Source organism: Balearica regulorum, chromosome 31 (genome assembly GCF_011004875.1).
Source record: "Balearica regulorum gibbericeps isolate bBalReg1 chromosome 31, bBalReg1.pri, whole genome shotgun sequence".
NCBI lineage: Eukaryota > Metazoa > Chordata > Aves > Gruiformes > Gruidae > Balearica > Balearica regulorum.
The window spans coordinates 531,870-553,646 of NC_046214.1; the positions used below are offsets into that span (position 1 = coordinate 531,870).

At 55.4% G+C, this 21,777-nt stretch overlaps 1 protein-coding gene, 1 long non-coding RNA gene and 1 pseudogene across 2 annotated transcripts; all 3 read right to left on the bottom strand.

Annotated features, from left to right (window-relative positions):
• LOC142598829 (scavenger receptor cysteine-rich type 1 protein M130-like) overlaps window positions 1-21,777 on the bottom strand; it is a 351,168-nt pseudogene that overhangs the window by 199,717 nt on the left and 129,674 nt on the right.
• LOC142598812 (uncharacterized) lies at window positions 1,925-5,899 on the bottom strand. The gene is made up of 9 exons (XM_075738237.1): window positions 5,831-5,899; window positions 5,352-5,437; window positions 5,012-5,100; window positions 4,781-4,898; window positions 4,267-4,390; window positions 3,330-3,458; window positions 2,885-3,030; window positions 2,619-2,744; window positions 1,925-2,063 (listed from the first exon to the last, which is right to left on the bottom strand). Exons 1-9 carry the CDS (start codon window positions 5,897-5,899, stop codon window positions 2,009-2,011), a joined length of 942 nt encoding a protein of 313 aa, XP_075594352.1. The 3' UTR covers window positions 1,925-2,008.
• Window positions 6,059-7,682, bottom strand: LOC142598848 (uncharacterized). Its single transcript, XR_012832737.1, has 4 exons — window positions 7,647-7,682; window positions 6,926-6,987; window positions 6,339-6,492; window positions 6,059-6,087 (listed from the first exon to the last, which is right to left on the bottom strand). It is a non-coding gene; the product is annotated as an uncharacterized LOC142598848 (long non-coding RNA).

A 21,777-nucleotide genomic window follows, 5' to 3' on the forward strand; every position in this document is an offset into this window, starting at 1 on the left:
CATTGCTGTTCTGACTCCCAAAAGTTCCTCATATTGGTTGTCTGAGCCCAAGAGCTCCTCACTTTGGTTTTACTGAGCTCAAAATTGCCTTACATGTGGCTTTCTGACTGCGAAACCTCCCAAAATGGGTGTGTCTGAGCCCAACAGCTCCCTAAATGGGTGTGTCCGAGTGCCAAAAAAATCCCTAAATTCTTGGGTTTGAGCCCCAAAGCTCCTTAAGTGGGTACTGCTGAGCCCAAAGCTACCTAAACCGTGGGTTTGGATCCCAAAAGCTGCCAAACTGAGTGTTTCTGACCCCAAAGCTTCCTGAATGGGTTTTCTGAAGCCCAACAGCTCACTAAATTGCCGTTTCTGAGCCCAGGAGCTGCCTAAATCAGTGCTTCAGAATGCAAAATAGCTTGAAGTGGCAGTTTCTCGGTCCCACAGCTCCCTAAGTGGCTGTTTCTCAGCCCAAAAGCTCCCTGGGCTCCAAAAATCTCCCCAAATAGCTGCATGTGAGCCCAAAATCTCCCTAAATGGTTATTTCTGATCACAAAAAACATGCTGCATTACTGGCTTTAAGCCCCAAAGCTCCCTAAGTGGGTATTTCTGAGCCCAACGCTACCTAAACTGTGGTATTGAATCCCCCTGCTTCTACAGTACTTTTGGGGTAACATTTGTGCTCCCGTATCCACGATAAAGTCGAGTGACTCTGCTTTCAGGGCCTTAAGGCAGATTAAAAGGTTGTTATTCTTGAAGGCGAGCCTTTCTTAGTTTAGGGACCCTGCTGGCTCTTGTATGGTCCCTGCCACACCTTTCCCTGCTCCTGATCTTCTCCATCCATTTTTCTCAGCTCCTGTCTCAGGGGACTGTAGGGACACTGCTTCTGCGGCTTAAGCAGCCCCTCCTTTCCCGCTGTTCCCTTGCTTTTCTGCTGGACCATCACGGCTAATTGAGCATAGGGTACCCCATCTATTTGGTGTTGGGGCACCCCCAATTTTAAGGCTTATTGAAACAGCTCTTGACGAGACACTTCCCCAGAGCCCCGACGTGTTTTAATTTGTTCGGTGGTTCCCTGCAAAAAATCCTCCAACTGTGAGTAAGGTAACGGCATGTGTTAACAGGTCTGCCCATGAACTTACTCAAGGAGGACCTCAAAAAGTTAGCATTACAGTTTTCAGCTCTGAGGGAGTTTCTCGCAAAAGTTGATTTACACCCTTATCGCTCGGAGCTGTCAGCCACGGCTCAGGGAATCTCCCTGTCTGGGGAAGACGCAGACAGCCCAGCAGACAATTTTTCTGAACAGATACTTGCCGTGCCTCCCCACCCCACTCTTCCCCCGCCTTGTTTTGTCTCCTCGTGGCCACCAGCTGGTTCCCAAGGCTGGGCCTGGCCAGAGCAGGGAGCAGAGTTGGGGTCTCTGGCGGGGTGGAACTCTGCTCTCCTGGAAGCCAGGGCTGTGGTCTTGGCTTTTTGCCCTGCTCCCTCCCCTCCGCATCCTCAACTCTACCACCTCAGGCTCACTGCAGCCAAGGCTGCTGCTGGCTTTCAAATCCCCAACCAGTTCTGCCTTGTTCACCAGGGCCAGGTTCAGCAGAGCACCTCTCCTCCTTCGTTCCTCCATCACCCCTGCCAGGAAATGTGCACTAGAAATCTCCTGGATTGCTTGATCCCTGCTGGATTTGGTTCAGGTCCCCCACGAGGACCAGAGCTGTGAACGTGAGGCGTCTCTCACTGGTTCTTTCTGTGCTGGTTTCCCAGGGAGAGCGCGAGCACCACCTGCATCGCCCTGCCTGTGTGTTGGGATGTGCACGTGTTCGCGCTGTGGGGTGTGCGTGGACTTTATTCCCTCCTGCCCCTGCGAGCAGTTCTGGGATCACATGTCGGGGGGGGGGGGGTGTGTGTAATCCCTTTAGATGGATCCATCACCAGGCACAGACCAGCCGGTCCAGATGGGAACAGCTCCAGACCTCTTTATTTTGTCTTTAGAGGTGGATCTTGGCAGCTGAGAAGCCTCCCAGCGCCTTCGCTAACAGCCACCGCTCCCGGCACCTTCTCCTCTGCTGCGGTACCAGCATCTAGTGCTAGGGAGGAAGAAAGAAAAGCGAATGATTCTATGGACGGAGAGAAGGCAGAGAAATCCTGCAGGCGTAGCTCAGGCCACCCATGATGGGATCTGCTTGCAATGAAGCTTCAAGGTGTCACTTCAGTGGGAGAGGCCCCTGATGCCCAAGCCCAGGAGAAGGTCCCAGGTGCAGCTGCTCAGCCTGGGGCTGAGTCAGGTGGAGCTGAGACCTTGGATGTCCCGTACAGGTGTCCCCCCTCGGGGCAAGGTGTCTTGGGGCAGGACTCTGCAAGGGAAGGACGTGCTCTCTGTTTGGAAAGGGGAGTGCCAGCCATCACAGGGATCCCTCTGTCTTCAGACAGCACTTTTACATCCCACACGGAAAGCCAATTCTGGGTGCCCAGGCAGTGCCCCTTGGGTGTCAGGGAGGTCCAGCCCAAACCCACCCTCCAAAACCGGCTTCTGCCGCACGAGGGGTGTCAGAGAAATGCCCTCTTTCCCCCCGGGGCTGCCCTCCGTGGAGGGATGGGCCCTGCAGCCGGAGGAAGCACCGTGCCTTTCTGGAGATAGTTACCAGGGGAGCTGCCTCTGCCGCTCTTGATGCCGCCTGTTGTTCTCAGCGACGTGCCTGAAAACGTTCCTCCGCGCTTGGTGCGGCTCCAGCCTGTTGAGGACCTGGACCGCTCGTGGGGAAAGGTGGCTGCGACAAACAGGGAAACAGCATCCCTCAGCCTCTGTCCTACGCAAGCCCTGGATGAAGGGACAGGGGACCTGGACAGCTCTGCGGGGTCATGGCTGCTCGACTGCCCCAGGCTGTGTCCAGAGCCAGCGCACACTTACTCAGGCTGGAGTCTCTTCAGCTGGGCTGCTGCTGCCATCTCCTCTGCTGGGAGAGGGTTTTCTGCCTTCCTCCACCTCTCGTTGACCTCCTTTCTCCTGGGCTGGGCCAGAGGGTGAGGAATCCAAGTGCCTCCAGTGCCGAGTGCCTGCCAAGGAGGAGATGCTCTCAGCAAACCAGACGGCAGACAGAGGTGCCGTTCCCCAGAGGACCTCTTGAAAGGAGCCTGCAGCAGGACCTGGGAGCCGGGAGACTAAGCACCACGTGCCCGTCACCACGGCTGACGGCTGCTTTTGCCCCTCGGATCCTGCTGCCCATCTCTCCCCCACGGGGATGAGCAGGCAAACCCCTGCCCTGCAGCTGGGTGTCAGTCCTGCTCCAACCCCCTGGAGACCCCCGACAGAGAGGGTCGCTGCTGCGCTCAGCGGTGTCAATCACTGCCCGTACCTGGGGCGGCTGGCGGTCCTCCCCTGCAGCCCAGGCTTCCCACGCCGCCCATTCTGCCTTCGCTTGCTCTCGTCGCTCTTGCCACCGGGTCTTCACTTGCTCCCACTCTGCAGACAGCTGCCAGACCTCCTGGAGGGGACGGAAACACAGCAGCAGCCAGGATTAGTCTCAGCTCCTGGAGGGGCTTCCTTTGGCTCTGACCCATAGTGGTGGTGCCCCTTGCCTCAGCCGGTCGGTCGGCAGTGCTTTGCCCCTACCAGATCAGGGGCCGTGGAGTCACGCCAACGCATGGCAAGCACGGCTGAGTGACCAAAGACCTCCACTGCCAACCGCCTAGGAAGGACTTGGACATTTTCCATAGCCCCTGGCCAGAATAAAGTGTTTCATGGCAACCTTAGTCTGGAGAAGAGGAGGCTGAGGGGAGACCTGATCGCTCTCTACAACTACCTCAAAGGAGGTTGTAGTGAGGTGGGTGTTGGTCTCTTCTCCCAGATAACAAGCGATAGGACAAGAGGAAATGGCTTCAAGGTGTGTCAGGGCAGGTTTAGATTGGACATTAGGAAAAATTGCTTCACCAAAAGAGTGGTCAGGCATTGGAACAGGCTGCCCAGAGAGGTGGTGGAGTCCCCGTCCCTGGAGGTGTTCAAAAACAGGCGTAGACATGGCACTTTGGGACATGGTTTAGTAGACATGGTGGTGCTGGGTGGACGGTTGGACTTGATGATCTTAGAGGTCCTTTCCAACCTTAAAGATTCTATGATTTGGTGATTCTATGATGCCTTTCTGGGGGTTAGGTAGGGCTTAGATCCGAAGGGGGTGACAGGCAGGTTACAACGAACACACGCCAAGGGATCCTTTCAGATCGGCTCTCCGCACTAAAAAGAGGCTTTAGCCGAGTCTCAGTGGCGCGGTAGTTGCAGCAAGGCAGAGCACGTACCTGCAGCACTCTCTTGCAGCCTTCGGAGGATGGGATTGCAGCGGTGGGCCTGGCTGGAGGAAATGGCTCCTGCCTGCCTGCCTCCCTGGTCTTGGGGGAGCTGCCTGGACATGGGGGGAGCACGCTGCAAAGAGACACCAGGAGGAGTCGGCATGAGCACAGGGCAATTTGGTCTCCCACTTGCAGCGGGTATCAAAGCTCCCCAGGCTGGCAGAAGAAGCGGGGGAGGTGGGGCCGTTTCCCATGGCAAGGGGGAGCCTTTCCTGAGCCCCATGGGACGGATGGCAGAGGACTGCACCTCAGGTCTGTTGTAAGGGCAAGCAAAGTGATGTGGGGTGCACTCAACATCCGCCACCTTCCCCACTAAGGGGCCTGCGATGGGGCAAACAAGCTCATACAAAGCATGGGGCCTGTGCCAGGGACCTTCCCCAGTCCCTACAGCCAGTCTCCAAACGGGATGTCTCTCCTACATGGGTGCAAGGGCCCCTTTCATCTCTTCCCACAAGGGTCTCACCTGGCAGAAGTCTTCTTCTCCATGTCTGGCTGCCCGGTGCCTGGCCCCTGGCTTGGCAGTACGGGCAGGGAGAGCCTCACCCGCCTCTGCAGCAGCTTGTCAGGACACCCCTGGGAAGCTGGGAAAGGAGGAAGCTCTTCAGAGCAGCCCTGTGGGGAGTGCGTTTTAACGGGGCTGTGGTCACCCAGTGTGGGGCAGGGCCCACCTGGACAGCGAGACCTGTTCCCGTACCTCTGCTGGTCCTGTGCTTTCCTGCAGCCTTCTTGTGCCAGGTGGAGAACGCCTTGGCCACCGATCTGCTGATGACAATGAACCGAAACCTGGAAAGCAGATGGGGACACAGGCGTGAAGAAGGGTGACCCCTGCCCTCTGCAGCTCCCCAGCACTAATCCTCCTGACTGTCGTGCGAGGCATGGCATCCCTTGTCCTTGGTGGCCACGCACAGGTTTTGTTGCCAATCTGCCCCCAACACCAGAAAACACACGCGTAGCCCCAGATCAGCGTTATTTAACCAGAAACCAGGCACTTCAGGACTTCGGTTGGTCGAGGGCTGCAGAGGAAAGGCACTCACCTCGGGAACGCTTGGGCAGGTGCAGCCTGCATCCCCCGAGCGGTGGTTGCTCCACCGGAGACCTTGGCACCCGGCATCCACAGCCTCTGCAAAGTGACATGGAGCTGTTAGAAGGCTTCCAAGGCAGTTCTCTTTTGGCTCCCAAAGGAAGCAGACCTGTCTCCCGCTCCAAAAGAAAGCCACTTCTCCAAACCAGTCTTCCAAATCCTCCTCCAGGAGCGTTAGCCCTTGCTCTGCTCTGGAGAAGCTGCACAGCAAACGCTGAGCCTGCGCAGTAACAGTGCCGGGCTTTTTGCAGGGCGAGGACCCAGAAACTCAGCAGAAACTTTCTTTGCTAATGGAGAAGTCAGCGGGGGCGAGCGTGGGGAAAGGTGTTTGACTGGCCTGCCACGTCCAGGCTGGCCGAGGGCGATTGGGTTGCTCACCCTTCCATAAGCTCCCAAAGAACGGAAGCAGCCCTCAAAACCTGAGCAACTTACAGTGCGAAGCAGCGCAATCCGGCTGGCCTTCCCCTCCAGCCCCGTGACGCAGTCGTAATAAAACCGCATGCCCAGGACGTCGTCTTTGCAGGACAGAACGCCAATGTCCTTGAAGGCGAAGGCGAGGCGCCGCCCGTTCTGCAGTTGGAACGAGTACAAGCGTATGGTCTCTCGCACACACTCCGCCACCACGTGCTGCGGGAAGCAGGTGGCTCGCGACAGCCACTGGTAGTTCAGCGGCTTGATCTTGACGTTGCCTGCGAGGAGGAGGAACATCGTCACTGCCACAGCAGGCCAAATTTCCGTGTAAGATTCGTAACAACATGCCAGGGAAACGGTCGTTTATAAAACAGCTCTCGAGGAGTGGTTTGTTTTGGGGGAGCTCAAGCTGTCCCCTGACCTTTGGAGGCCATTCCCAACATCTCCCAGCCCTTTCCAAAGAGCAGAGAGCACACATCCTTCCCCAGACGTGGAGGGGGAAAGTGGAGGTTGGCCACTGCCTTCTCACCAGGGATAACCACTGTAGGGAACACCAGCTCCTGCAGATGTAACGCATCGATGTCCGGCTGGAAGACTGGTCTTCGAACCGCATACGCCTCTTCGTTGCCCTGGAATTGCTCTCGGACCACAGCGAAGGTCCCAAGTCCTGTGAGCAGGACACCCTGCCCAGGAAAAAAGACAAAAGGCTGATGATGGGTGAAGTGAAAACTTTGGAAAAGGCCCATGTTCTCCATTTGTTTTCTTGCCCTCCTCAAAATACTTGCTGCCATCCCTTGGCCACAGAAAATCCCAGACATTTCCAGCCCAGGGAATACACCTGGGACTGATTCCCAGCCGTTACCCTTGGTATGGACCCAGCATAATCCCCCGTCTCTCTGCTTGGTCTCTCCACTCTGACCACAGGGAAGAGTGAAGCCCCATCGTGCACTGAATTCTCTCTCAGACTAGGTCCGGACTTGATTTTTCTCCTGGCTGACCAAGCAGCAGCTGCGGGTACATGAGGTTGTCTCGGTGTGCGGCCACGATGCTCAGGGAGGGATCGCTCCCCAGAGCCCAGGCTGTCCAGGACAAAGAGAGACCAAGAGGCCAACCCACCTTGTCCAGCTTCATCTGTGCCAGGATGTACGCGGACACAGCGTCCCAGATAGCCACAACCTCTGGAAAGCAAGGGAAAGAGGTGTCAGGCTCCAGGCCAGCCAGCTCAGTGTCTCTCGGCAAGGGGGCTGTGCCCCCATTTCAGACTGCCCGCCTTACTCTGCTCCCGGGGCAGGGCTGGAGCAGAAAAGGGGACATGGGAAGGGCTCCGGATCAGGGCTGTGGCCACCTAACGCCCAGAAAGGGATGGCACCCCACAGCCCAGGATGTGATCTGCCAGCCTGGCAGCACAAGAGGCTCCAGAGGGAAGGAACAGAGGTTCTCCCAAAGGAGACTAGTTCAAAGTCAACGGCTGATTTACAGCAGAGGCATTTCCAGCTGGAGAAATGCCCACGAGAGCCCTGTGAGAGCTGAAGGACCCCCCAGCCCCTGGGATGCAGGACCCCTTTTCATCCCAGAGCCAGAACCCCAAGAGGTACCAGCCCCCAGGGAAAGCTGGCCCTGGGTGGCCCCCCTCACCAGGGCACCAAGCCATGCCCATGGGAGCCTGGGGGCTGCGGGCAGCCGGGAGTTCTGGTCGCTACATTGTCCCCCGAGCCCTGTGGGACCCTCGGGCAGGGTTCTCGTGGCAGCCCCCAGCCCTCTCCAGCCACCCCCCGCAGCTTTTGACAGCGAACAGCCCCAGCGCAACCCCTGGGGAAGGAGCTCCCAGACCCCTCACCCTTGGTGGAGAGCCGCAGGAGCGTGGGGAACGAGCTGCCTAGCTCCAAGCTGACGGTCACGGTGCAGCAGCCCTCCATCGCGCTGGCTGCTTGCCCTCAGCTCAGGGAAAGGGATGCTCTTCGCAGCTCCTCTCCCAAAACTCCTCTCTGACGTGCCCCTGCTCTGCCTGTCAGCAAGGGTCCCCCAGCACAGCCCCGCTGCCTCCTGACCCTGCTCCTGGCTGTGGAGCAGCTCCAAAGGGCAGCAGTGGAGAGCCCCTGAGCAGTGCCCAGCAGCTCCCAGGCCTCGCCGGGAAGTGCCAGCACCGACGTGGCGCTGGGGAGACCTCCCTGTGATGTGGGGCATCCCCCTGTGACATCAGCCCGCATCATTTGAAGGTGCATTATGGTGTCAGGAGGGAGACAGTACAGCTGGGGAGAGAGGAGAGAGATTTCACCTCTTGTCCAGGGAAACATTCATCCCTTTCTCCCCAGTCCTGTTCCAAAATCCCCGTCTGCCCCCTGCACCAACATGTCTCTGCTGCTGGGAGCCCATCCGGGCAGGTGGGGGTTGGGGGCTGGCTGCAGTTGGGCAGTGACAAGAGATGGGATCAAAGTCCTGTGCAATGCAACAGCCCCTCCAGTGTGCCCAAAATCTCCTCTCTGCTGCATGCCACTGGTGTGGCAGGAGTGGGATGGGCTTTATTGCACGGGTTGTGGTGGGGATGGAGTTAATTTTCTCCATAGCAGCCCACATGGTGCCGTGCGTTGGATTTGTGACCAAAACAGTCCTGATAACACACCGATGTTTCAGCTGTCGCTGAGCAGTGCTTACACAGCATCAAGGCCTTCTCTGTTTCTCACCCTGCCCCGCCAGCGCGTAGGCTGGGGGTTGGCAAGGAGTTGGGAGGGGACACAGCTGGGACATCTGACCCCAACTGACCAAAGGGATATTCCAGACCACATGACGTCGTGATCAGCAAAAAAAAAGCTGTGGGGAAGAAGGAGGAAAGGGGGGATGTTTGGAATATGGCTTCCGTCTTCCCAAGAAACTGTTACTCCTGATGAAGCCCTGTTTTCCTGTCCAGGGCTAAACCCCTGCCTGCTGCTGGGAAGTGGTGAATGAATTCCTGACTTGGCTTTGCATGTGTGCGCAGCTTTTGCTTTACCTGTGAGACTGCCTTCATCTCACCCCACGAGTTCACTCACTTTTACCCTTTAGATTCTTCTTCCCCATCCTGCTGGGAGGGAGGGAGGGAGCGAGCAGCTGTGTGGGGCTGAGCTGCCTAACGGGTTACACCACACCACCAGGACATGTTCTTGGGACAACCTCCCCTACCCATCTGCCAGCTCTTACCCCACAAGTCACTCCCAGACAAAGCTCCTCACCTGGGCCTGAGCTGGATGACTGGGGTCCAGCTGTGACCAGAGAGAGGACAAGGGCTCTCCTGGGTCCTCTGCAGCCTTTGTGATCCCCACAGATCAAGGTAGCATGCAGAGGATGGGGAGCCCTGTCGGGGAGCCCCTTCCCCAGGAAGTGACGGAGGAGGGGCCGGTGGCTGCAGTGATAGTGGTGGTTGATGCCCTCGGGAGCCAGCATGGTGCTGTCCAATGGAGCTCCCGTCAATGGGGGCTGTCAGTGGAGCCCCCAGCAAGTGTAGGGAAGTTTTGGGCTCAGAGTTTGGGAGCTTCGGGGATCCAACACACTGATTTAGGGAGCCTTTGGGGCTCAGACACAGCATGGTGCTGTCCAACGGGGCTCCCGGTGATGGGGGCTGTCAGTGGAGCCCCTGGCGAGGCGGCTGTGGCCATGGTGGGTGTGTGTGGAGCCCCCAGGCAGGTGACCGTGAAGGTGGGGGGCACTGGTGGAGTCCCCCAGCGATGGGGCCAGGCGGGCGGTGGTGCTGACAGGGAGCCACACGCCTGCGAGTGAACACACACACACACACATGAACACGTGTGTGCCTCACGTGTGCGCCCAGGTAGGGGGCAGACCCCTCTCCCCCTCCTCCACCAGCTCCCTTCCCCCTCTGGAGCCCCCAACCCTGGCAGCCCCCTGCTCCCCATGGCCCCGCCCCCTTTCCCATGGCCCCGCCCCTCCTCTCACAGCCCCACCCCCTTTCAGCCAGAACCCTGCTCCCTGCCCCATGACCCCTGCTCCCCTTGTGGCCCCACCCCCTGCCCTCATGACCACACCCCTCCCCTCAAGGCCACACCCCCTTCCCCACAACTCCTCCCTCTCCCCTCACAGCCCCGCCCCATCCCCATGTGACCCTGCTCCCCTTGTGGCCCCGCCCCTTCCCTCATGACCACTCCCCCTCCCCTCCCAGCCCAGGCCTCTTCCCCATGACACATGACACCCATGGCCACGCCTCCTTCCCATAACCCCGCCCCTTCCCCATGACTCCCCTGTGCCACCCTGTGGCCCTGCCCCTTCCCCATGACCCATCCCTCACACTAACCCCGCCCCCTCACAGTGGCCCCGCCCTCCCTGACCACCCAGGCCCCACCCCCTCACAGTCCCACCCCCTCCCACCCATGTTCCCGCCCCTTTTCTCCTCACTGAGCCCCTCCCCCCTCCCAGCTTCCCCCTCCCTCCTCCCCTCACAGACCCCTCCCCCCACTCCTCTGCCTCACACACACCCTCCCCCTCCCAGTGACACCCCCGGTCCCCTCCCCCTCCCGGTGACACCCCCGATCCCCCCGACCCCCCCAACACCACCACACACCCCCCACCCCCTCCCCGTACCGGACGGAGCCGCCCACCGGGTCCCGGCTGCAGCGGCGCCTTCCCGGCCGGTCTGACCGCGCATGCGCGACAGCGGGTGGGGCTCCCGCGCTCTGCGGGGGGCGGGGTCACGGCGGGGGAGGGGGAGAGGGGGCGGGGCTGGGGTGTCATGGGAACACTGGGGGAGCCAGGGAGCCATACTGGGAGCACTGGGCTGGCACTGGGAGAGCTGGGGGAGCCAGGGAGCCATACTGGGAGCACTGGTGCATCACTGGGAGTGCTGGGGGAGCCAGGGAGCCATACTGGGAGCACTGGGGTGTCATGGGAACACTGGGGGAGCCAGGGAGCCATACTGGGAGCACTGGTGCATCACTGGGAGAGCTGGGGGAGCCAGGGAGCCATACTGGGAGCACTGGGGTGGCACTGAGAGCACTGGGGGAGCTAGGGAGCCATACTGGGAGGACTGGGGTGGCACTGGAGGGAGCTATGGGGAAGCACTGGGAGCACTGGGGCAGCACTGGGAGCATCGAGGGGCACTGCTGAGCACTGGGGGGCAGTGGGAGCACTGCGCACCCCAGCACATCTCCCAGTTGCCCCCCCCAGCTCCCCTTCTGGTGGAGCCATGGGGTCCTTCATTCATCCTCTGCTCCTTGACAGAGTGAAGGCTCTGCTCCCATTCCTGAAAGAACCCAAGGTCGTTAGGAGCCACCCCTCGTTGCCCAAGCAGCCCGAGGGGATTCATGGGGTCTTAGTGCAAAGAAAAGCAACGAGGGCTCTGGAGAAGTGGGGGGCATGGTGAGAACTTGCCACCAAAGGGACAAGAACAGAACTGCCCAGGGAGAAACCTACAGGTGATTTTCTCTGTGTTGGGTTTGTGTGGCAAGGTTTTGGTAGTGGGTGGGGGCATGGGCTATAGGGGTGGCTCCTGTGAGGAGCTTCTAGAAGCTTCCACAGTGTCTGACAGAGCCAATGCCAGCCAGCTCCAAGATGGGCCCGCCCCTGGCCAAGGCCAAGCCAATCAGTGCCTCTGTGATAACATATTTAAGAAGGGGGGAAGTTTTTTTGGACCTGGAGGGGGAAGTGTGGAGATGTAACATCAAGGTCAGTGCAGGAGGAGGGGGAGGGGGGAGGAGGAGGCGCTCCAGGCGCTGGAGCAGAGATCCCCCTGCAGCCCGTGGTGAAAACCATGGGGAAGCAGGCTGTTCCCCTGCAGCCCGTGGAGGAGAGATGAGGGGGTGTAGAGATTCCACCTGCAGCCCGTGGAGGACCCTATGCTGGAGCAGGTGGAGGTACCCGAGGGAGGCTGTGGCCTGTGGGAAGCCTGGGCTGAAGCAAGTCCCTGGCCAGACCGGTAGACCCGTGGTGAGGGGAGCCCATGCCAGGGCAGGTTTTGGTGGCAGGACTTGTGACCCCGTGGGAGACCCATGCTGCAACAGTTTTCTCCTGAAGGTCTGCACCCCATGGAAGAGACCACGCCGGAGCAGTTCGGGAAGGACTGTAGCCCGTGGGAGAGACTCCATTTTGGAGTAGGGGAACGTTGAGAGGAGTCCTCCCCCCGAGGACAACGAAGCGGCAGAAACAACGTGCGCTGCACTGACCGCAACCCCCATCCCCCTCCCCCCATTCCCCCCCCCCCCCTTGCCGCTGAGGGGGGGAGGAGGTTGAAGCCAGGAGTGAAGTTGAGCCTGGGAAGGTGGGAGGGGTGGGGGGAGGTGTTTTAAGGCTTGATGTTATTTGGTTTTTTTTCATTGCTCTATTCTGTTTAGTAATAAATTAGATGAATCCCTTTTTTCTAAGTTCAGTTTGTTTTGCTCGTGATGATAATTAGCTCTCCCTGTCCTTATTTCGACCCGAGCCTTTTGTTAACTTCTCCTCCCCATCGTGCTGGGGAAGGAGTGAGTGAGCGGCCGCGTGGCGCTCAGCTGCCAGCTGGGCCTAAACCACGTCATTCTCCAAGGGAAGAAACCCATCTGGTTTCCAAGGGGGATCTGAATCGGCATATAAAAAGCACCCAGGAAGCCAGCTGTCTGCAGCAGCAGAGCAGGAGACGGCAGCAGGACGAGGTCCCAGTTCAAAAAAGAGGGGACAAATCTCTTTATTTTCCACGTGGGAACACCCTGAGCTCAGCAGATGTGTCTGGAAATGGACGCAACCACCAGCAAAGCGGTGCTTTGGGTACGTGATACCTGTGAGCAGCAGCTGGGCACACATGTACCTGGAAAAAGGGCTGAGCCAGGGCTTTGAAGGAGGTTTCCCAATCTTCTCAGTCCTTTTCCTCCTGCAGGATGCTCAAGACTACGGCTTGTCTGTAGAAGACACAAAGGAATATGTGAGCTTTTTATCTGTAGACCCTGAGGTCTGCCCAGAGCTCTGCTGGGTTCCTTGACAGCAAGGCGTATGATGACATAGAAATAAGAGGAACCAAGAGCAGAAAGGATAACACAGATGCCTACTTGGAGCAAACTATCTCCCAATCTGCTCATGGCCTCAAGCTGGTATGGCCTGAGCGCTTTGGATGAGCTCACTGCCCTCATGGTCCTCCTTGTCTTCTCATTGGTTTCCTGGGATGGAGACTGTACCAGGAAGGAGGAACCAATGACACTGGTCCCAGTGTGTTGGTTTTGCGTGGCAAGGTTTTGGTAGTGGGGTGGCTTCTGTGAGAAGCTGCTAGAAGCTTCCCCTGTGTCTGACAGAGCCAATGCCAGCCGGCTCCAAGACGGACACGCCGCTGGCCAAGGCCAAGACAATCAGCACCTCTGGGATAATGTCCTGGTTTCAGCTGAGAGGATTGATTTTTCTTCATAGTAGCTAGTGTGGGGATATGTTTCAGATTTGTGCTGGAGACAGCATTGATAATACAGAGATGTTTTTGTTCTATGGACCTATTGTTGAGCAGTGTTTACATGGGGCCAAGGCCTTTTCTGCTTCTTGCACTGCCCTGCCAGCGGGATGGCTGGGGGTGGACAAGAAGTTGGGAGGAGACACAGACAGGACAGGTGACCCAAACTGACCAAAGGGATATTCCATACTATATGACATCATGCTCAGTTTATAAGGAGCTTGGAGGAAGGGGGGGGGGGGGGGGGGGGGGCGGCAGCATTCGGAGCAATGGCGTTTGTCTTCCCAAGTAACCATTATGCGTGACGGAGCCCTGCTTTCCTGGAGATGGCTGAACACCTGCCTGCCCATGGGAAGTGGTGAATGAATTCCTTGCTTTGCTTTGCTTGTGCGCGCGGCTTTTGCTTTACCTATTAAACTGTTTTTATCTCAACCCACGAGTTTTCTCACTTTAACTCTTCCAATTCTCTCCCCCATCCCGATGGGGAGGGAGTGAACGAGCGGCTGTGTGGTGCTCAGCTGCCAGCTGGAGTAAAACCACGACAGATAAGATATTTAAGAAAGAGAAAAAACAGAGAGCGCTTTTGCAGCCAGAGAGAGGAGTGAGAAGATGTAAGAAACTCTGCAGACACCAAGGTCAGTGCAGAAGGAGGGGCAGGAGGTGCTCCAGGCGCCGGAGCAAGATTCCCCTGCAGCCCGTGGTGAAGACCATGGTGAAGCAGGCTGTCCCCCTGCAGCCCATGGAGGGAGGATAAGGGGGTGTAGAGATTCCACCTGCAGCCCGTGGAGGACCCCATGCCGGAGCAGCTGGAGACACCTGAAGGAGGCTGTGGCCCATGGGAAGCCCGCGCTGGAGCAAGCTCCTGGCAGGACCTGTGGCCCCGTGGAGAGAGGAGCCCACGCCAGAGCAGGTTTGCTGACAGGACTTGTGACCCCATGGGGGAACCACGCTGGAGCAGTCTGCTCCTGAAGGTCTGCACCCCATGGAAGAGACCCACACTGGAGCAGTTCATGAAGGACTGTAGCCCGTGGGAAGGACTCACATTGGAGAAGGTCGTGAAGGACTGTCTCCCGTGAGAGGGACCCCACGCTGGAGCAGGGGAACGATGAGAGGAGTCCTCCCCCTGAGGATGAAGAAGCGGCAGAAACACCGTGTGATGAACTGACCGTAACCCCCACTCCCCGTCCCCCTGTGCTGCTTGGGGCGGGCAGAGGTTTGAAGGTGGGAGTGAGGTTGAGCCCGGGAAGATGGGAGGGGTGGGGGGAGGTGTTTTAAGATTTGGTTTTATTTCTCATTCCTCTACTCTGTTTTGCTTAGTAATAAATTAGATGAATTCCCTCTCTAAGTTCGGTCTGTTTTGCTCGTGATGATAATTAGAGAATGATCTCTCCCTATCTCGACCCACAAGCTTTTGTTATACCTTTTCTCCCCTGTCTAGAGAAGGAGGGGAGTGATAGAGCAGCTCTGGTGGGCACCTGGCTCTCAGCCAGGGTCAACCCACCACACCCAGTTAAAACCTAACAACCACAAAACTGTTAGTGACTTCCCAGAACTTCCCAGCATCCCTCTACCTGCAGGGTTGTTCCATCTCAGGTGCTGTAGAAACAGATGAACAGTCAACATGGCATGTGCCTGCTGAGTGCTTCTGCCAGGTACACCACATCTTTCCAAAGGTGGCTCCAGAAGAACTCTTCCATATCCTCCCATTCCTCTTTCATCAGGTCTAGAATTGCCTGGAACACAGGGCAGGTTCCTCCATTAGGCTCTCAAGAAGATCTCCTCCCAAACTAGGCTGAATGCCCCTTACAGCATGGTAGACCTCTTTGTCAGTGTAGATCCCCAGCAGGAGGGATGAATGGAGAAAATCTCTCACAAGACCAATGTAGGCAGGCAACAGGCACCTCTCCAGCTCATTTCTCCATGAGAGAGGGCTCTCCAGGATGGACCCTTTCTCTCTTTTATCCTCGGTGTTGCATTCAGAAAGAGCAATTACCCACCATGTCTTTTCCTATGTCCCACGATGGGACCACAGGACACATAGACCTTTGCCTTGGCCAGCCATGGTATTTTCCCCATGCCCGTGGCTCTGCGGGAGGGTTGAGTGGATGGATGAAGCCCTCTGGGGCTGTGGAGCCAGGAGGATTGACTTACATTTCTTTCTGCATGAGGCCTGTCTCAGGTTTGTGGTCAGTTCCCTCAACGGCAGCACCACACTTGCATGTCTTCGCTTCCTTGGGAAGTCCATGCTGCATTTGGACACAAGAGGGTGGAGGGAGAGAGAAGACTGGAAGCCCAGCTGGGTGCTGATAGCATCTAGCAAAAGCTGGGGTCACCCAGCGGGTTTCCATGTCCTCCACCTGGCTTTCTACATGGGGTCATTTCAACAGCTAACAACAGGCAGGAGGAGATGTGTGCCTATGAGCAAACATCTCCAGGACAACCAGGTTCTTCCTACAGTCAACAGGACATGCCTAGGCATTGATTTGGGGATGAGACTGCCCAAGACCTGGAAGCACCCGCTTCACGGCACTGCTCCCACGGGGAGACACAAATCCCAACTCCATTTAACCTAGTGCCTTGCTGGGAGAAGAGCTCAGCTGGCTTCTGAGCTTTGAAGCTGCTCTTGCAGGTAACGGACCACTTGACACGGAGGCGACATTGGAGTCCACATTAGGAGGGAAGCAGGGCAGTAGGAGGAGCATCTACAGCGACCACCCAGTAGAAACAGCCAGGCCAAGAGGCCAAGATGTGTTTCAAGGTGGTGCAAAGGGGATGAGCACCTCTGGGAGCCAGAAGAAGACCTGAGAAGCTCATCCCAAGCCTGACTTTTTCCTATGGAGGTGACAAGATTGCAATAAGAGCACAAGAAGACAGAGCTGCAGAGACCACCAGCCCGAAGGTGACACTTATGTTGGTGACAATCCAGTACGAGCCACACTGGCAAGCTACGTGTGAAAGAGGATACAGTTAGTCAGCTATGTCCCACGACACCCTCTGTGATAGGAACGTGGCCAGAAGCTCACCAAGAGGGAGACAGGTCTGTCTCCCAGCTCCTGGCATCCAGCCCCACCACATGCCTCTCACAGAGCTTGTCAGAAAGGGACCCAAAGTTTCTCCACCCAGGTAGAGATCATGAAGGACTCAACAGAAGGACAGAGATGGCCTTCAGGAGTCTTTAATCCCTTCCGTCTGTCCCCTGGCCAATCTCAATCAGTTGCTGGTGGGTCCCCTCCATGCACAGGAGCAGCAAGACTGCCAATTCCCCCAATACTGATTCTTATCCGTCGCACCAATTTTCCAGTTCTCCTCATCAAAAAGCAGGTCTCTAGGCATGGTGGGAAGGTAGGACCCCTTGGAAAGAAACGTGATAGAAAGTGAGGCGTGGGGTAACCATCTTCCTGCCTCGCTTCCTACCTATCTGAGGAACAATTCTGCTTCTAAGGCAAAGCAGTGCAGAGGAAGGGTCCTCCTGCATGGCCACTGTCAACAGGGAGAGACTTCTGGTGAGCGAAGGGGGACCAAGTGAGGCAGCAAGGTAGACCATACATCTCATCCACATTTGAAGTAGACTCAGATGGATGGTCGCAGTTATTTCTCAGCCCAAGGAACAAGAAGGAAGAGGAACAATGATCTACAAAGCAACAAGCAGACAAAACAAAGCCTGTCTGCGAGGGCACGTTGCACCAGGACAGTGGGGTGGAGAGAGCTGTGAACCTTGGCCTTGTGACTCCCCTTCACCACATTGCGCTTGAAGCAGATGTTCTTGAGGAGGTGAGTGATGTGGCTCAAGGATGAGGCCAGAGCAAGTGCAGTGTGGAAGGCCACCTCCAGCAGGCATAGGGCTTCACCATCACCCAAAGCATCCATGACCTCCTTCAGTTGGTCTTCCAGCAGCTCATCTGGGATGGAAGGCAACCAGAGGATGTTCTATGTTTGTCTCATCACAGACTACAGAAGTTGAGCAAAACAGATGTAAGCAAAGGCAACCGATATGGCACCTCCCTGTGAGGGGTCTTCTGCCTTCACCGATGAGGTTCAGTGTCCATGCAAAGTCTCGTTTGTGTCCCCTGGCAGCAGGGAGCTGCCACAGCTCTCCATCAACACAGACGGAAACCTCCTGTTTCCAGGAGGTTCCATATCAACCAATGGTTCTAGAAAAAACAACGGTTCAAGACCAAGCAATGATTCCAGAACAAAAACCACGGAAGCGTCCTGTGAGATTTGCGACAGATTCTGAAACCAGTCAAGCACTGGTTTTCCATGGAATCTTTGCTCTTTAGCTGGTTTTGTGCTTTCTCCAGCACCAAAAACATCAGTGCTGTATCTGACCAGGTGGTTTTACCCTGAAAAAACACAGATGCATGTTGTTATCCTAAGAAGCAAGTGAAAGGCACAAAGAGGTTGACTGCACCCTGCAGGGGCTTGTCACGCTTCTCAACTGGAAGAGAGCCCGTGAGTAAATTATGTAGGGCTTGAGCTTGGTCAGTCCCGCCCCCCTCAGCTCTGCTTTGGCATAAGGCTCTCGAGAAATAACCTACCTGGAGGATCTTCCACATAGAACTGAGCCCGTAGATGTCACAGAGATTTCTGATGAGGAACACCTAAGGCCATGGAGTCAGAGCCTTTGCCACCAGCTTCTTCACTGTGTTCACCAGGTCTTGCTCTTCTCATTCTCCTCACCAGTGGGTGCATTGGAATCTATAGCTGGCAAGGAGGTTTCTCGTTATGCCCAGTCCCCGTTGGTGGCACATCACACATCTCCTTCACCAACGCAGCCCCTACAGCTGTTTAGGTTGCAGTAGGATCTTCCCACTACAAGTTGAAACACGGCTTCAAGCCAGTGTACAGAGGGTCCCTTAATACGTAGGGAGATACTTGGAGAACTGTCATGGTTTAACCTGGCAGGCAGCTAAAACAACCACACAGCTGTTTGCTCACTTCCCACCCCCCAGTGGGATGGGGGAGAGGACTGAAAAGAAAACAAAGGTAAAACTAGTGGGTTGAGATAAAGACAGTTTAATAAGACAGAAAAGGAAGATAATTATTATTATTAGTAATAACAATAATAGAATATACAAAACAAGTGATGCACAGCACAATTGCTCACCACCCAGAACCAATACTCAGCTAGTTCCTGAGCTGCCCACCTCCCAGCCAGTTCTCCCATTTACATACTGAGCATGACGACATATGGTATGGAATATCTCTTTGGCCAGTTTGGGTCAGCTGTCCTGGCTGTGTCCCCTCCCAGCTTCTTGGGTGCCTCCCACCTTCTCACTGGCAGGCCAATATGAGAAGCTGAAAAGTCCTTGTCTGCTTGGCAACAAGAAAAAACATCAGTGTGTTATCAACATTATTCTCATCCTAAATCCAAAACACAGCACTGTACCAGCTGCTAGGAAGAAAATTAACTCTATCCCAGCTGAAACAGCAAGTCTGGGGACTGAAGAGCTGGAAAGTTTGTCCAAAACTCCTCCAATTTTCATAAAACCAGTAATTTTCCAAAAAAACCCCCCTCCAAGGCTAGACCTTTTTTTTTGCTTGTTCTAGACCTGCTTAGGGGTAGGTGCAGTTCTCATGCTCTGCTAAGCAAAAGGACTCACTGGAAAGCCTCTGTCAGCCAAGCATAGTGGCCACATGCTGGTAGAGAGCCAGAGCTAGGCAATCTACTGGAGGACGTTAATTAATGCGCCCTTAGGCTTGCAGAAAGCAGACTGGTCCCATCCCCGGAAGTGTTTAGGGCCAGGTTGGATGCGGCTTTGGGCAACCTGGTCCAGTGGAGGGTGTTCCTGCCCATGGAAGGGGGGTTGGAATAAGGCGATTGTTAAGGTCCCTTCCAACCCAAACCATTCTATGAATCTAGAAGTTTGAGATCAGATGAAATGAAAAGAGATGAGGTGTGAATAAGAAACAAGGTTGGGTGAAGAGAGCAGGCTGATTCAGACAGGGTCTCCCCAGCAAAGAGGAGCTGCCCAAGGACGCGCAGTCCCAGTTTGATTTTCTTGATTTCTGTCAATTTCTTGAAGGTCAAACAGCTGATATGGTCAACAGGCTGTATCTTCTGGAACAGGAGAGAAATCAGCCCCCGGACTACTGTTTTGCTAAGATTCCCCCCAGAAAAATGCACAAGGTCCAGCAGCCTGGAGCCCTGAGCCCTTGGGCCACGCTCAGAGCTTGTCACCCCAGGCCAGCCAGCCACAGGGGTAGATGATGGCTGAAGAAACCCTCAGCCACAGGTAAGGGCAGTCCATGCTGACCAGCACGCTGGGAAGCAGCAAGGAATGCTCAACAGCCCACCACTCCCCCTCCTCCTCAGCTCTGGGCTGGAAAACACCCCACTGTCCTCTGCTTAGTCCAGCCTGGCCCAGCAGGATTTGAGGAAAGGCTGCAGCCCACTGGGATGGTCCTGGGGGAGAGGAAGATGCTGGTTTTCACAGGAGCGGGTTATGGCTCAGGCCTAGGTGCCCTCTACAGCCATTGGATTTTCTCTGGGGACAGGGCACAGAGTGCCTCCAGCCCAGGGTGGTTATTAGCCCCTCGGCTGCACACAGACACACAGCACGCTGCAACCACGGCTTTTCATTTCCTGGAAGAATGCACAGGACCAGACCCTTGATAAGAAGCATGATGAGGGAAATACAAAAATACAGCTAGGAGCTTTCACTTGTATTTTTAGGCTAACGCCTTATGTCACAAAGTGTTATGTAAAGGCCATATTAATAAGAGCCAGCCCTCCCAAAGTCAAGGTTAACAATTTCAAGATACTTTTTTGTTTTCCCTTTGCTTTTTACTCAGTAAGGCAAAAAGTAAGTATTCTATAACTTTCTTTCTTAGTTTCTATGGGGACATCCATTGCCACAGCAGAAGTGTAGGTGACTTCACATTCACTGTTTACTATACAAGTAAAACCAAAGGAGTCTCTAATTCCTGCAATGCAATTTCTTGCTCAGTTACTAACCATACACAGTTTCAATCCAGAGCTGCTCCTCCAGGATTGATCAGGCATCCCTCACCCCTTCCATCTGGACCTCCAATCCACACGTACAGCAACCGGCTAAGAAAGCAAACAGAAAACAGCAAAGTTTGCAGGAAGTCTGATATCAAAGAGCCTCCCTCACCGAGCCTTTAGGTATGAGTAACTTTCCTTTCAGTCCTCCTTTAACAGAGGACTTGCTCCACAAACAAAGGAAAGCATTTAAGTGGAATTGCTACAGTTTGAACTTTATTTAAAACAGCTGAAATCTCATCTGCATAGTCCTGGGGCAGTATTGCACTTCTGCAACACCCAGGGAAACTCCAGAACAGCGATGTGACTCTGCACAGGGCCAAGCGTTGAGTCAGGGTATGTTAAGGTAAAGTGTGGAATCTCACCTATGCTGGATCAAGTCCGAGAAAGAAGTAACAGGAATTCTTCCTAAACATTCCTCTTAAAACCTTAAGAGTGAGGGAAAACCCAAAACTAAGAGCAATTGGAAGATAACTGCAAAGCAAGAGGAAAAACTAAATCTGTGTAAAGGCAGATACTTAGCTCTCCATTAGCTAGGGTAGCTTGAGACTAGTTGCAAAAATGCATGCGCTGACATAGAGGTGAAGGACAAAACAGCCCTTTCACAGTCTTGGAATGCTCCAGTGGAAGAACCTGTTGAAAAGCATAGTAATAATACAGGGTTGTAGACCCAGCCCAGGCTGCCATCAGTCTTGACCCCTCTGATTAGTTCTTCCATGCTTGGAAGCAACAGGTCTAGTAACGCTTCTCTTCTGGATGGGCTGTCTATCACCTGGATTAAGAAATTATGCTCGATGCACTCCACGACTCTCCTGGGCTGCTTACAGCTTGCTGTGCTGCTTTTCCAGCAGATGCCAGTGGGATTGAAGTTCCCCAGTAGGATCTGAGCCTCTGAGCGTGATGCTTCCTGTAGCTGAAGAAAGAAGGCTTCATCAAAAGGCTCCTCTGGGTGAGGTGGCCTGTAGTAACCACCAGCCATGAGGTTTCTAGCTGCACAATGGTGCTGGGCTCCTTCTCTTTGTTACCTGGGCTGCGTCCATTGGTCTAGAGGCGCTTCAGCTGGGCTATTGACCAGGACAACTTTTTTAGAGGAACGCACCCTCATCCCTATGAACGTTTCAAAGGTGTTTCCCTGGTGGTTCCTCAGACACCAGCAGTGCCCTTGGCCCTTTCTGTTGTTCAAAACTCCATCCCCTTTGCCCTGCCAAATCTAGTTTTACATGCAACTGGCCTCTGTTATGCCATTTCCTGTCTACTCCCCTCTTTCTTCCTCCCTGCTTCCCCTTCCGCTGCATGTCCCTCATGGCTTTGCATAGCTCTGTTGATTCCAGCATCCCCCACAGTCCAGTGTCCCTCTGATTCACAACCATGCCAGTTGAAAAGTCCAGCTGATCTTCCTGGAGGCAGCACCTGTAGTTTCCTGATGGCCCATCCATTAGTGTGCCTGGCAAAGTTCCTTTCCTGTCATTGGCTGTGCTTATTTTGTCAAGTCTGTGTCTCAGCAGATGTTGCTCCTGCTTTCCCCTTTTTCTCTTGGTTTCCCAAATGAGAAGGTCCCCAATCAGACAACCTTGCTGG